This window comes from Herpailurus yagouaroundi, unplaced genomic scaffold, assembly GCF_014898765.1.
Source record: "Herpailurus yagouaroundi ecotype Mexico unplaced genomic scaffold, PumYag 222, whole genome shotgun sequence".
Taxonomy (NCBI): Eukaryota; Metazoa; Chordata; class Mammalia; order Carnivora; family Felidae; genus Herpailurus; species Herpailurus yagouaroundi.
This window is the reverse complement of record NW_024412453.1, coordinates 3,699,983-3,715,446: the sequence shown is the minus strand read 5'-3', so window position 1 is coordinate 3,715,446 and position 15,464 is coordinate 3,699,983. Positions and strand designations below refer to the sequence as shown.

Sequence of the window (15,464 nt, the reverse complement as noted above, 5' to 3'; positions counted from 1 at the left end):
CACAGACTCAAATGCTACAGGGGTGAGGCAGGGAGTGTGACTGTGTGGGGTTGGCTGGATAGAGATGTGGTGAACTAACAGGCATGTTTTCTGATCCAAAAGGAAAATCTCTACTCAGCTTAAGCCAGTTGTCACATTGCAAGAATGTGGGCCTGTGCCTCCAGATCTTCTATTTCTTTAAGAGCAGATGTAAATTCAATTATAATTGTGAAATCTCTCGATTTTTAAAACATTGTGTGGCCTAGGGACACCTGGATGGCTCAGTTGGTTGAGGTTCTGACTTCAGCTCAGGTCATGATCTCACAGTTTGTGGGTTTGAGCCCTGTGTCAGGCTCTCTGCTGACAGCTCAGAGCCTAGATCCTGCTTCGGATTTTGTGTCTCCCTCTCTCTCTCTGCCCCAACCCCACTTGTGCCTCTCTCTCAAAAATACATAAACATTTAAAAAAAAATTAAAACACTGTGTGGCCCAAACATAACCCACCTGCTGGCCATCTTGTGTCTATGGGCTGCCTGTTACATCCTTGATTTCAGGATAACAGGAAAGAAGAGGAGCCATAAAGAACGGAGAAGTGCGCCAGAGAGATCAAAGGGAACCAGAAGGGAATGGGCTCATGGGCACCAAGGAGCGAAGGGGCTCAGGTTGGGTCTCAGATTGGAGTACTCTAGGTCAAGGAAGGTGAGGACTGGCAAGCGCCTATTGGATTTGGGAATGAGTTGTCCTTGGAAACTTAACCTGAGCCAAACAGTCCATAAAGCCAACCCTACGTAGGAAACAGTTGCTGACATTCCTGCCCAGGAGAGAAAACTATTCCTGGTGGTTCAATGTCTAGAAGATCTTATACCACCCGGCTGCCTCTCAGCCACCCCAGCTTCAGGTTGCATTTGATCAAAAGCCGTTTCAAGGCTTTTACATAATGTGATTAAGACAGATAATGCCACGTGTTCCCCCAAACCTGTTTCTTTTGCCTCTTCATTTATACTATTGGAATTTGTTTCCCAGCCTCTCTTGCAGAGCTGTGGCCATTGGAATGCAGGCAGAAGTGGTGTTAAACAGTGCTTCTCACCCTGTAATATGAATGTGAATCACCTGGGACTCTGACTCAGTAGGTCTAGAGCAAGGCCTGGTATTTTGCAGTTCTAACAAGCTCCTACGTGATGCTGGCATTGCTGGTCCATAGACCACACTTTGAATAACACTGATGTGCACCATTTCCAGGGCTGGCCTGGCCCAGAAGCATGTCCTGTGTCTCTCAATCCATTTCCTGGCTGGAGGCAGAGGATTCAGTGGAGTACCCTAGGCCCTAAGGGATGCTTGGGTCACTAGATGGAAGGACCCTGGGCACTTGAATGACTGTATGGAGCAAAGTTTCTCTGCAGACCTGCCTGAGACTAAGATTTAAGAAATCAACCTATACAAAACTAGATTTGGGGTTTGTTATAGCAGTTAGCTTTCCCGAACACAGTGATCTTTAAAATATCTAATCAAAATCAGAACAATGAAAGAGTTTGGGTACAAAGGTGGGCAATCATTTTTAGAATTCGTTTCATTAAAGGACTTCATTCATCTAGCATTAAAAATTGAGCCACAATGTTCAAAGAACTAGTAAGATGTTTGGCACACTTAAATTAGCCTACAACCTTGGATCTTGTGGCAAATACTGTGAATCAGCCATTCCCAAGCTCTTTGCTTCCTGAACCATTGAGGACAGAAACCTAAAATATTCACCATCTCAGACTCGTCATTTGGGAATAGCCATGGCACAGTTCTAGCCAATAAGATATAACAAAAGTCACTGGTGGAGCTTCTGAAAAAGTTTTTTTTTGTTTTTGTTTTTCTCAAGGAACATACTTGGCTGACATGTATTTTGTCCTTTTGCTATTTGCCTGTCCCTCTTTTTCCCTGGCAAAATGTGCAGTGCAATGCAAGAAGTGCCACAACCATCTTGTGACCGCAAGCTACATACAATATATCAGGGGTGATGGAGCAAGAAGATAGGAAGAGCCTGGGTCCTTGATACTGTGAAGCTGCTAGGACAGCCATTGATTGCCTATCCCTGGTCTACATATGAGAATATGAGATAAATCTTGGATTTAAGTCATCATTAGCAGATTTTTTTTTTTTATTCCTTGAAGCTGAACCCAGTCCTAACTGATAGAAAGTTGATCATGTGTTTGGGGCCAAGGGAGGATGAAGACTCATTTACTGAGCATTTTCCATGTGCCAGATCCTTCATAGATATTTAGTCAATCCCTATAATGACTCTACCACTTTCATTATTCCCACTTCACAGATAAAGAAGGTGAGAAACAAAGAAATGTACCTTAGGCCACATATCTAGTTCATGGCAGTGAACTTTACACTCAGGCTTGCCTGGCTCCCAAACTTGTGTACTTTACTCCAAACCTTGATGTCATCTATAGACAAAGTGTGTGGGTGAGTCAAGTTATAAAAAGCAACAACAACAACAACAAGAAAACACTTTAGGATTTACCAGTGCTTGGCATGTGGTCTTTGGTAAATACTGATGTCAGTAACAATAGATTCCAAAGGGTTCACTCCACTGCTCTGGCTAAAGATTGCCCATCACTGGGCATCACTGGGAGGCCAAATAGTGAAGATTTCTCTCACTTCAGGCCAACCTTCAAGTTTCAAGATGCATTTGAATTGGACTGGAGACCCTAGCGCATTCTAGGATGCGAGGATGCAGGAGTTAAGCCAGAGGAGGCTGCTCAGCTGGTTTGCAGCTTGGAGAACCATTTCTGAGGACAATTCCAAGCTGTCACTTCTCCATGAGACACTCAGTGTATACAGTTCAGACTATTCTAATGGCATGAGTATGGATTCAACTACAAAGTCTCGGAGAGCAGAAACCAAGGCCTCTTTACTCTGGGGCTCCCATCGGACCCACCCAAGGCCTGGCACTGAGCAGAGCTGAGTAAAAGTAGGATGAATCAGAATGCAATAATAATAGTTGTGCCCAATGGGTGCTCACTAGGCACTCATGACTGCATACTTGAACCCATTTTCATCACCACAGCAACCTGCAAGGGAGAAATTATTAGCATGTTTGTGCAGAGGAATCTAATAATGATAAAGAGAATGGCAGCCAAAACATTTCTTAAGCTCATATTATGCACTAGGCACTGTGAGAAGCTCACTAGGAATTATATCCTATTGCTAAATTCCCTATTTCACAGCCAAGTAAAGAGAGGCTCAGAGTGATCCAGGTCACCTGCTCAAAGTCATCTGACCAGTAAGTGGCAGAGTGCTGCGTTTGAGCCTAGGACCGTGAACCTCTAAGCACTGAACTTCATCCCAGGACATGCACTGGTCACACTGGAGAGAAAAGGAAGCCTTTGAGGCATCAGGGTTAGTGGAAGGCAAACTGACAGAAGGGAGAAAGGGCTATGCCACAGCAGCAACCAAGAGGAGGAGAAGAGAATGTAGGGGGAGGGGCTGCATGGAAAGGGGCAGAAACCAAGAAGGGGCAGCACTTGTACCTCACTGCCCAGCTCTGGAACCTGAGTCCTTGCCAGGCTTCAGGGAATCTGGATGCTAGTCAGGCCAGGTACAGCCCAGCAGCAGGTTTTTGGGGACTGACACACAGCCAGACATTTCCCAGGAGTGGCTTTGGAAGCAGGATTCTGGAATCCAGTGTTGACATCTACTTTCTGTATCCTCCCAATCCTTGCACGTGGGAAGTGGTGTGGCACAGGGTTTGTAGTCCCCACTTGTGAGCTCTGTGACCTTGGGCAAATCACTTGGCGTCTCTGAGCTTCTGTTTCCTCAGCTATAAAATAGGGAGACAAATGGTGCCACCATGCTGGGTTGTTGTGAAGATCAACTAACTTAACGTTTCGTGGGGCACTAAGGACAGTGCCCAGCACACAATTAGTACTGGCTATGTGAGGGCTGTTATGAAAATCCCTCCCAAGGGCACATCTCTGTGCCCAGTGCCCCAGGGAAAAGAAGAAATGTCCACTGAAATGAAGAACAACAGTCCAAACAACAAAAGTGGACAGGCAGAGTTCAGATAAAGGTGATGGTCTGCAAATCTTTGCTCAAGAGCTTGCCCATAGCTGCCACCATTTATTGCCCTCTGCTTGTGTTCCAGCCACTTAACATGTTATCTCATTTAATCTTTACAACAATCCAGTATGGTCAGGATGCTCCTGCCCTCGTAACAGAGGGGAAAGTTGAATTTCAGAATATAAAGACACTGATGAGTAAAAGTTGGCTTTTTACCTTCAGTGGTACAGAGGAGCAACATACAAATCAAGACTAAATCGAGCGTAGTATTTTGCAAATTGCTTAACATCCCTGGACCTCAGCATTCTCATCTGGAAATCGGGAATGATAGTATATCCATATTAATTTTAAATATGTTAATAATATGTGTTCTCATCTGTTCAGCAATATATAAGACTTCTCTGGCTTCCAGGAGCAAAGAGATAGATCTCACCCTACCCATCACCCATCACCCAGGAGTGGGGGACACTCACGGAAGAGCACCATGAGGAAGCGGGTCTGGTTCAGCATCTGGGTCAGGCCAGCAGGTGTTAGCACCAGCAGGTTGCCTTCCTCCACAATATGCAAAGGCTGGGATATGTTGATGCTGGCTTCCTTGACGTCCTCCTCTGGGAAGCCCTGGACAGTGGAGCCGCGAGAGGCAGCCAGCAGCAGGGAGATCCATAACAGCTCCATGGCTATTTTGTAGGGCCACAAGGAGGAACAGGAGCCCTTATCAACCCAGGTGGTAGGGCACCAGGTCATCATTCCCTCCCTGACTCTCCTTCCCTGCCCAGCCAGTTTGTTTATGGAGAACACAGCCCGACCATGGCCCACTGCTCCCTAGCAGTGCCCACACATGGCAGTAGCACTGGAAGAGATGCAAAGTGTTAGCTTAACCTCAGCCCCTATGTAAACTGTGCAGGGATAGTTCAGAGCAGCAGGGCCCTGCTCAGAGCTCCACGAAGCCAAATCACATGCCAGCATTTGAGCCCACTGGCTTCCCAGGCAATAGGTGAGACTATTGTAGAGATGAGTCCCACTCCAGAGTCCTGGGATGAGCCTCTGGACCCCAGAAATAAGGGGTAAATTCCCCATCACCGCTTCTGCTTCACACTCCTCCAGCTCCTGCTTGAATGCCCCTTATAATGGGAAGCTCATGACCTCACTTCTCATTCATGTATCCCATTTGATTTTTGAACAATTTTTCTCAACTGTAAATATTTCTTTTAAAAGTCATGAGGTGCCAGGAATTGAGCCCCTCGGGCTCTGTGCTGACAGCATGGAGTCAGCTTGGAATTCTCTTTCTCCCTCTGCCTCCCTCTCTCTCTCTCTCTCTCTCAAAATAAATAAATAAACAAACATTTTTTTAAGCCATAATTGTAGGTCACACTTGTAAAAATTCCAAGCAATACAATAAAAACATGTTAAGTAGAAAATAAAAATGTCTCTCATAGTCCCACCTCTGAGAAAGCTACTATTAACAGTTTGGAATGGATCCTTATACATATTGAAAATTCCTATATAAATGCACATTTGAATGTACAATTTTAAGCATAAATGGACTCAGCTATGCATATTGTTCCGTGTTCTGATTTTCTTGCTCCATAATGTGAAATATATCCTAGGTACTTTCCTATAAAAGTACATTCCTTTTTTTCTTTTCCTTTCCTTTCTTTTTTTCATTTTCTTTCTTTTCTTTCTTTTTTCTTTCTTTCTTTCTTTCTTTCTTTCTTTCTTTCTTTCTACATTTTTTAATTGTTAGAATGGTAGAATGGTCTGGATCAGAAGCTTCCTTTCTGTAAGTTCCACTTTCCCTAATTATGTCTTCCTGTCTTCCCTAACAATTTAGAGCATAGAATCACCTCTTCAGATCTTTGTAAGTACTCCTGAAGCATAGAGCTATTTCTCTGTGTAGCGTGGACTACCTGAGTGTCTTGAAGAAGAAGACCTATAGCAGGTAGGAGTGGGTGCCTGGGTGGTTGAGTCAGTTAAATGTCCAGCTCTTGGTTTTGGCTCAGGACATTATATCACGGTTTGTGGGATGGAGCCCTGTGTTGGACTCAGCACTGCCAGCACCAAACCTGCTTGAGATTCTCTGTCTCTGGTCCTCCTCTGCTCACGCTCTTTCTTCTCTCAAAATAAATAAACTTGAAAGAAAGAAAGAAAGAAAGAAAGAAAGAAAGAAAGAAAGAAAGAAAGAAAGAAAGAAAAGGAAATGACCTATAGCAGGTGTATTCTACGTCACACCTTTGGATTAAATTTATAAGTATTTTAACTTCTTTGTTGACTGCTGTAGTCCTAGCACCTGGTATTTATGGTAGGAAAATGGACAAGTGGTGAGAATAAATACATGAAAGAATGAATAAATGATTTTTGCCTGGGAAATAGGTTTGTCAGACTATCTGAAGGCTTTTAAAAAATAGATCTAATGTAATTTTTCAGCCTAAAATATAGAGAATGTGACCAACTCTAGCTCTAAATTTTATGAGTAAAAAGGTACTTAACATACTTGTCATGTGCCAGGCACTGTTCCAGTGCCTTCCATGCCATCACATCTCTTATGACAACCCTATGAGGTAGGAATAGCATTATTATAATCCTCATTTAATGACTATAAAACAAGGCACAGAAAGGTCACACAGCTCATAGGTCATAGACCCAGGCAATCTAGCTACAGAATCCATGCCCCTAACCACAATGATATACTGTCTCTCTAGTGACCCACTGCAAAATGGGTGCAGTGGACAATATTTTGAGACATTAACTGAGGCTCCCCCACCCTGATACCCTGTACCTTCCATCATTCAATCAAGTCCTGCCTTGGAGGGGAGGGCTGAGACTGCAACAGAGAACAGAGCCAGATTTTTGATTTGGGGTTGCAAAGCAGGCCTTTGAAACTCACAGCAGGCACTTGCAAGTCGGGACTCAAATTGTAAGAATGGGTTTTTTTGGTTTGTTTTGTTTTTTAAAGAAAGGGGTTCTGAGTACCCTGTGGTTTATGCTCTGAAGAATTTTTTTTAGGAACTGAAGACAAGAGACCAAATGTTGTAACAAAAGATGCTCCTTTGCTTTTATTGCTCAGGAAATTCCAAGGGTTTTGGTCCAGGAACTATGGATGAAGACCAAATAAATATCAGAATGTATCTGGTCATCTGAATGCCCAAATATATATATTTATGTTAAAAAAGAAAAACAAGCCCCAATAGAGTAATTTGCACCCCCCCCCCATAGGAAGCAAGACTTAATTGCAGTTTCAACCTTCCCCAGGAATGTGACCTTCTATTTGTAATTTTTTTCTTTAAAATTTTTATTTGAATTCTAGTCAGTTAACATACAGTGCAGCATTGGTTTCAGAACAGAATTCAGTGATTCATCACTTCCATGCAACACCCAGTGCTCGTCATAACAAGTGCCCTCCTTAGTACCTATCCCCCATCTAGCCCATCCCCCACCCACCTCCCTCCATCAACACCCAGTTTGTACTCTATCTTTAAGAGTCTCTCGCGGTTTGTTTCCTTCTCTCTCTCTTTTTCTCCTTCCCACATGTTCATCTGTTTTGTTTCTTAAATTCCACATATGAGTGAGATTATATGGTATTTGTCTTTCTCTGACTGACTTATTTTGCTTAGCATAATACACTCTAGCTCCGTCCAAGTAGTTACAAATGGCAAGATTTCATTCTTTTTGATGGCTGGGTAATATTCCATTGTATACATAGGAATGTGACCTTTTAAAAGTCAACCTGAAATTTCCTGATCAGCAGTAGTAAGATAATCTGCATGATTAAAAAAAACAAAAACAACAAAAAAACATGCTTTTACCTTCCCAACAAAAGATGCTCTGGCCTGAAACAATACTTTCATTTGTTGGCTAATAACATGTTGCCCCATTCTCCTGCCTATAAAAACCTTCCATTTTGTACAACCCCTGGGAGCATCTCTCTACTTGCTAGATTGGATGCTGCCTGAGTCATGAATTGCTTAATAAAACCAATTGGATCTTCGAATTTCCTAGGGTGAATTTTGTGTAACACTTACAAATCACAGTATCACAGGGACCCTACCCTGTTTCTCCTATGCACTGAAACCCCAACCCTGACTCTTTGCTGACCATTGCAGCCCCAGTACCCGGTATCAGGCTAGCCCATAATACTAAGTAACATCATTATGTATTAAGCTAGTATTTGAGCTTTACCTTCACCATCTTGTTAACCCTTACAGCATGTCTACGAGGTAGGTACAGTTATGATGCCCCCTTCACCAAGGTGGAGACTCATACAAAACCACCCAACAGGTAGATGAAGGAGCACATGGGCTCAGGTACATCTAAGCCCAATGCCTGTGGTGTAAACCAGCATTCAGCAAACTGACTCCCTGCCTGTTCTTGTAAATTCAGTGTTATTGGATCACAGCCACATCCATTCTTTTGCTATTGTCTGGCTGCTTTAACTATAATGGCCAAGTTTAGTAGTTGCAACAGAGACTGTATGTGGCCAATGACACCAAAAGTATTCATTATCTGCCTCTCTGCCTGAAAAGTTCTCAAACTTAGCGTCTAAATCACCATGCTGCCCATGCCCCTACACTTCACTCACACCTTAGATCTTGGACTCCTCAAATTTGTAAGTCCACTGTTAGAGCTTAGCATCTCTATCTGTAGAATGAGTGAGTAGTGCCTGCCTCCCAAGGTAGTTGTGGGCATATGATAAAGAACCTGTGCTCCATTAGCACTTCTTATCCTGAAATTCACATAGAGCTGTTTAAACAGTACTTATGCTAGGCCTCCACCCAGACCAACTAATTCAGAATCACTAGAGTAGTGCCCAGATAGCTGTATGTTTTAAAAGCTCCCCAAATGATTCTTTTATTTTTAACTTTCTATTTGGAAAATTTTGAATACATGCAAAAGTAGACTGGTTGGTGTGCCTCCAGCATCATTCAACTAGGTTTACTGTCACTACCAATCTTGTTTACATTCTTATCACCTCCTGCCCTGAACTGTTTTGAAGCTAGTCCCATATCTTAACATTATTTCATCCATAAATAATGAATTATGAATTGTTAAAAGGTATTTTTTTAAAAATAAAACATAACCACAATACTATTATCCTACTTAACAGAATGAACAATAACTTCTTATCAAATATCCAAACAGTGTGAAAATTAACCCAGTTATCTCATAATTTAAAGTTTGATTGAATTGGGGTCCAAATGAGATCCATGAGTTGCCATTGATAGTCACAGATAATTCTGTCTTGCAGTCTGTAGGTTGAGAACCATGCGATCGGGGCATCTGGGTGGCTCAGTTGGTTAAGTGCCTGACTTTGGATCAGGTCATAATCCTGAGGTTCGTGGGTTTGAGCCCTGCATCAGGCTCTGTGCTGACAGTATGGAGCCTGGAGCCTGCTTTGGATTCTGTGTCTCCCTCTCTTTCTTTGCCCCTCCCCTGCTCACACACTCTCTCTCAAAAATAAACGTTAAAAAAAAAAAAAAAGAGAGAGAACCACGCAGTTAAATGAAATCAACCAAAGCGAGTCATTTGGCCTGAGTGGATGGCAGAGCATCGGAGTGCAGGCCAGGCTGATCAGGGCTATGGTGGGCTCCCCCAAAGACCTTTGACAAGAGTATTCCTGCATGTTAATGGCCAGAAGACATGTGAAAAGATGCTCAGTATCACTCACTGTCAAGGAAATGCAAATCAAAACCGTGATGAGATACCACCTCATACCTGTCAGAATGGTTAGACTCAAAAAGATAGGAAATAACAAGTGTTAGCAAGGATGTGGAGAAAAAGGAATCCTCTTGCACTATTGGTAGGAATGCAAACTGTGTGGATAGGAATCCTGTGTGGTAGGAATGCAGCCAGTGTGGAAAACAAGGTGGAGTTTTCTCAAAAAATTAAAACTGAAATTACCATATGATCCAGTAATGCCACTGATGGATATTTACCCAAAGAAAACAAAAACACTAATCTGAAAAAATAAAGTAACGCTATGTTTATTATAGCATTATTTACAATAGCCAAGAGATGAAAGCAACCTACGTGTACATCCATAGATGAATGGGTAAAGAAGATGTGGTGTATACATACAACAGAATATTATTCAGCCATAAAAAAAAAAAATGAAATCTTGCCATTTGCAATGGATACACCTAGAGAGTATAATGCTAAATGAAATAAGTAAGACAAAGACAAACACCATATGATTTCATTCATATGTGGAATTTAAGAAACAAAACAAATGAATAAACAAAGAAAAAAAAAGAGACAAACAAAAAAACAGAATCTTAAATACAGAGAACAAACTGGAGTTTACCAGAGGGGAGGTGGGTGAGTGGATGGGTGAAACAGATGAAGGGGATTAAGGGTACACTTACTGTGATGAGCTCTGAGTAATGCATAGAAATGTTGAATCGTATTGCACACCAGCCACTAATATAATACTGTAGGTTAATTACATTTCAGTAGGAATAAACAAATATACAAATAACAAAGCTGAGGAATACTTGTAAAAAAAAAAAAAAAAGAAACCAGCAAAGAGGTGCCTGGGTGGCTCAGTCCATTAAGTGTCTGACTTTTGATTTCAGCTCAGTTCATGATCTCATGGTTCATGGGATCGAGCCCCCAGTTGGGTTCTGTGCTGCCAGAGGGGAGCCTACTTGGGATTCTCTCTCTCCCTCTCTCTCTAATCCTCCCACCGCTTGTGCTCATGAATGCTCTCTCTCTCTCAAAATAAATAAATAAACATGAAAGCAAACAAACATCTGCTACATGGGATACTGCCTGATTCATTAATCATTGAATAAAGCCAATAAGATCTTTAAAATTTACTCAGTTGAATTTTGTTTAGCAAATGAAGGGAGCAAAAAAGTGAACTATATACATTTCCAGGAAAAGAGTGGGAGGGGGGCAGGTTGTGTGTGTGTGTGTCTCTCTCTCTCTGTCTCCCCCCCCCGCCCCATTTCTCTTTCTCTTCCACCACCTTCCACCTTCCACACCACACCCTTTACTCTTTCCTGCGACCCTCTCTGACCACAGCTCAGCCTTGATTCATCACAGAGCTCCTCCTCAAACTCTGGACCCCATTGTGACTCAACCCCTGACACTGTACCCTCAACCCCACCCAGACCCCTGCTCCTGTCCGGAACCCCGGTTCTCCCTGCACCCACCGCTCTGGCCTGATAATCCTGGTGGCTCCTCTGTGTCCCTCTGGGGAACCCTCAGCCCCAGCCACAGCCAATTCCAAGCCTAGATCCAACCTCTACCCTCCACCCCCACACAGGGAGGAGTGCCATCATAGAAAACTCTTATGAATAAGAATAAATAAGAATAAGAGTATTTAATGCAGAGGGCCTTTCTACCAGTTACCACTGCTCTGAGCACTAAATGTCCCTGGTCTCCAACACTGAGAGCCTCCTGTCCCAGCCAGCTTCGTCTCTGGTCCAGCTGGAGCAGTGGCCTCCTCTCTACTTATATTCTTTTTGCTCTCCTCCCAATCCATTCATCACACAGAATTTAGAGATTTCCTTCTAAAACACAGCTTAGATCACATCACTGTCTTATGGAGAAGCCAGGGGCCTGCCATCACATACAATATGGTGGCATCTCAGGACTCCATCATCCCGTTTCCTGTGACCTCAGCCCTGTGCTCTCCCTCCTATGTCAGCATGTCAGCCAGGCCGGTTCCTTCCCTCTCCTAAGGCAGACACTGCTTGGGACCTTTGCCTCTGCCTGGAACACCCTTTTCCTGATCTGTAACCTTTTTTGGTCATTCAGGTCCCTAACACCAGCTCCTCTGAGGGGGGGGGGGTCTTCCCAGGCCACTCTGTCTCCCCACTACCTTTGCCTCCAGCATTCTCGGCCACATCACCCCCATTTGCTTCAAATCCTGTGTTATTATTTCTGAGTGTACATGCTTTATTTTTTTATTAAAAAAAAATTTTTTTTAACATTTATTCATTTTTGAGAGACAGAGACAGAGCACGAGCAGGGGAGGGACAGAGAGAGAGAGAGGGAGACACAGACTCCGAAGCAGACTCCAGGCTCTGAGCTGTCAGCACAGAGCCCGACATGGGGCTTGAACTCAGTAACTGTGAGGTGATGACCTGAGCTGAAGTCGGACGATTAACCCACTGAGCCAGCCAGGGGCTCCACGGTTTATATTTCTAAACATTTTCCTGTAAGTTCCTTTGTTCACAGCTCTTTTCCCACCTCCTAGAACAGTGCCTTGTCCAGATCTGGAACTCAGTGAATGTTTTTTAATGAATGAATGAACAAGTTATCTAATTTAATTCTCACACAAACCCCACAGTGTATTTCAGTGATTCTCAACCAGTGCCGCCCATTAGAATCTCTTGGGGAACCTCAAGAAAATACTCCTGTTTGAACCCAAATACACTAGGTGTAATTTCATTGGTCTGTTTGGGGTACGGTGAGTTTCTTTAGGTGATACTAATGTGTAGCCATCTTCTCAGTAAACCACACTTAAATTTTAACCATTCTGGCAGAAGGAATGTGGCCAGGGCAGGGCCCATCCATCAGAATTGCCATTTCATTCAAGCCCATACCTGTAGGAAGTCTGGTTACACGCAGGCCCACTGGGCCGAGCTGGGGCAGCAAACTCCGGGGCACTTGAGGAGGGAAGTCGTGGCCTGAAGAACAGACTCCTGGTTTCCCTTTGTGACAGAGTAGGACCCGGAGGCCGCCGAGTTTCCTAAAGAAATCCAGAGGCAGAAATGAAGACCCTTCCCAGACACATGGGAACCACAGCAGCCTGAGCAGCAGTGTTCCACATTCTGGGGTTCTGGAGACCAGGGTGGCCCTGGAGAAGAATGGCCATTGTTGGGTAAGAAGGCCCTGCCCTTGCTGAGAGGAGCTTGCCCAAGCACAGGGGTGGGGCTGGAGGTCACAGGGAGCACCAGAAACAAAGTACATCCCGGCCTAGAGTGGTACAGGGTGGCACAGAAGTGTCTAAACATTGGAATTGGAATCCCAGCTCTGTCCCTGAATAGCTGGGTGGCCTTGGGCATGTCGCTCACCCTTTCTGAGGCTCAGTTTTGTCACGTGTAAAATGGCATAAAACTCACAGGGTTGTTGGAAGGGTTAACGGAGCTGACTGGCCAAAGTGAGCTGCAAGGGACCTGGAGGGCGGAAAGCTGGCCCTTGTCTCCTCTCCTAGCCTCTCTCCCACTCCCTGCTGCAGCCACACTGGCCTTCTTGTCGCTCCTCCAATATGACAGTCACTCTCCCACCTCAGGGGCACTCGTGGTTTCTGATGAGGTTTTGGGGTGATGTGGGGGGTTCATGGGGTTTGGAGCTGACAGCCAGGAAAGAATTCTTGAAGATGTCTTTGGTGCAAAAAGGTGATTGTATTAAAGCCAGGGGACAAAACCCTTGGGCAGAAAGAGCTGCCCAGGACCCTGTGGATAGACTGGTTATATACTTGGGAGTTCATATGCTAAAGAAGACTCCCAGGATACTGGAGGCCTAGCTACTGTCACCCTAAGGTTGTTTTTTCCCTCCAGCAAAGCATTAGCATTAAGACAGCAGGGAGTTCCCTGAGAAACTTTTACTCTGCCTGCCTTAAGTATTTGTCAACAGGCTGCAGGTTATAAGGAAATTCAATTTTATCTGCCATTTCCTTCTGCCTTTGTTTCCCATATCAGTTTCTTCTATAGTCGGCTCTTCACCCAGGTTTACTGTCTTATCTCCTGTAAGTCTTTGCTCAAACATCACTTTCTCAGCCTGGGCCTTTTCCCCATCACTTTGTTTAAAACCGTTAACCTCCCCAATCCTCTTAGGTACTTTCTGTCTCTTTCTAGGCTTTAGTTTTCATCACAGTAGTAATCACCTTTTAAATTCCTTATACTTACTTTGCCTAGCAGCTAATAGGTGCTTAAAGATGTTTGTTGGATGACTAAATGAAAGGCAGTTATTGTATTATTAGCAGTAGCAGCAGAATTATTGTCAGAGTTTGTAGCCTCCAGTTCTGTGTGGCTGGATTCTTATCAAATACTGATGGATAGCAGTGAAATTGACTTCAGGTCCTCTGAAAAGCAGGTCATCTGACCATCCACCTTCCTGAGACTAGAGAATGTATCTTTAGATCTGGCTGCAGATTTGCAGATAAGAGCGGTTGCCTGGGACCCATTAGAGGCCTAGGCACTGAGGAAGTGGAATTTGAAGGTCAAAGAGATGATTTGCTATGGCCATGCTTGGCAGGGAGGAAGAGGAGCTGCCTCCATGGGAAGGGGCAACAGCAGCCTGGCCAGGAAATAAGCCAGAGCCTCAGGGAACAAAACACAGTGGAGGATGAACACCCAGTGTGATGCTAACCACTGCAAAGCAAGGCAGCTGACGCCTAAGCATCCTCTCCAGCAGGCACTCATAGCCCCTTTTCCATCGGAAGGACTTTGAACCACTTCTAGCGCTAAGGAAGAAAGGTTATCTGAGGTCAGAGAACATCAGAGGTCAATTTGTACTTGCTGCACATAGCAATGACTGGCAGACAAAAAATGTTCACTAAATGTTAATTCTCATTTACTCTTCATTGACTCAACAAGTATTTATTAAACTCTTAAAGTGTGGCAGGGCACTGTTATAAGTCCTGAGGAAACGGCTGAACATCTAAAATCCATGTTCTGGTGGAGTTGATATTCTAGTGTGCATGTGTGGGTTGGGGGAGGGGACAGACAGCAAAAGTGAATGAGTAGAAAATATTGAATGGCAGGTAGGTGAAGTGATGGCTGTATTAATTAGCTTAACTGTAGTAACCATTTATGTAATGCATATGTCATATACCTTAAATATATAGAATTTTATCTGTCAATCATTTCGTATTAAAACTGGGAAAAAAATGTTTTTTATAAAATACATTGAATGTTAGAAAGTGATAAACACTGGGGCACCTGGGTGGTTTGGTCAGTTGAGTGGCCAACTTCAGCTCAGGTCATGATCTCATGGTTCACGGGTTTGAGCCCCATGTCCGGCTCTGTGCTAACAGCTTTGAACCTGGAGTCTGCTTGGGATTCTGTGCCTCCCTCCTGCCCCTTCCCCATTTGCACGCGCGCTTGCTCTCTCTCAGAAATAAATAAACATTAAAAAAAAACATTTAAAAAAGAAAGTGATAAACACTAAGAAGGAAAATCAAGCAGAGAAGGAAGGTGGGAAGTGTCAGATGGGAGAAGGTTCCAGTTGGGGTTAGGGCCGTGGCAGAAGGCATGCTGAGCAGGGGCCTGTGTGTGAGTGGTGAGACAGTGAGTGAACCCTGTGAAAGGAAATTCGTGACAGAGAAGCCAGCGAGTACAAGGAATGAAGCAGGGCTGGAGCCAGTTCGCAGGGGTGTGCCAGAGACAGTTAATAACCAGGAACTTTGCAAGCCGGTTTTTAAAACTTTGGTTGATTGAAATTGGCCATGGTGGGAATATTTAACCACAGATATTGGCAAACACT

The 15,464-nt window shown here is 43.9% G+C and overlaps 1 protein-coding gene across 1 annotated transcript in view; it reads right to left on the bottom strand.

Annotated features, from left to right (window-relative positions):
* The window catches only part of PDILT (protein disulfide isomerase like, testis expressed), a 42,840-nt gene extending 30,023 nt beyond the window's left edge, over nucleotides 1-12,817 (bottom strand). The window contains exons 1-2 of the mRNA XM_040458878.1: nucleotides 12,581-12,817; nucleotides 4,505-4,708 (exon numbers count right to left, since the gene is read on the bottom strand). Coding sequence (XP_040314812.1) covers nucleotides 4,505-4,706 — 202 coding nt within the window. The 5' untranslated portion in view covers nucleotides 4,707-4,708; nucleotides 12,581-12,817. The remainder of the gene's footprint in view (nucleotides 1-4,504; nucleotides 4,709-12,580) is intronic.
* Between the last annotated feature and the right edge of the window lie 2,647 nt (nucleotides 12,818-15,464).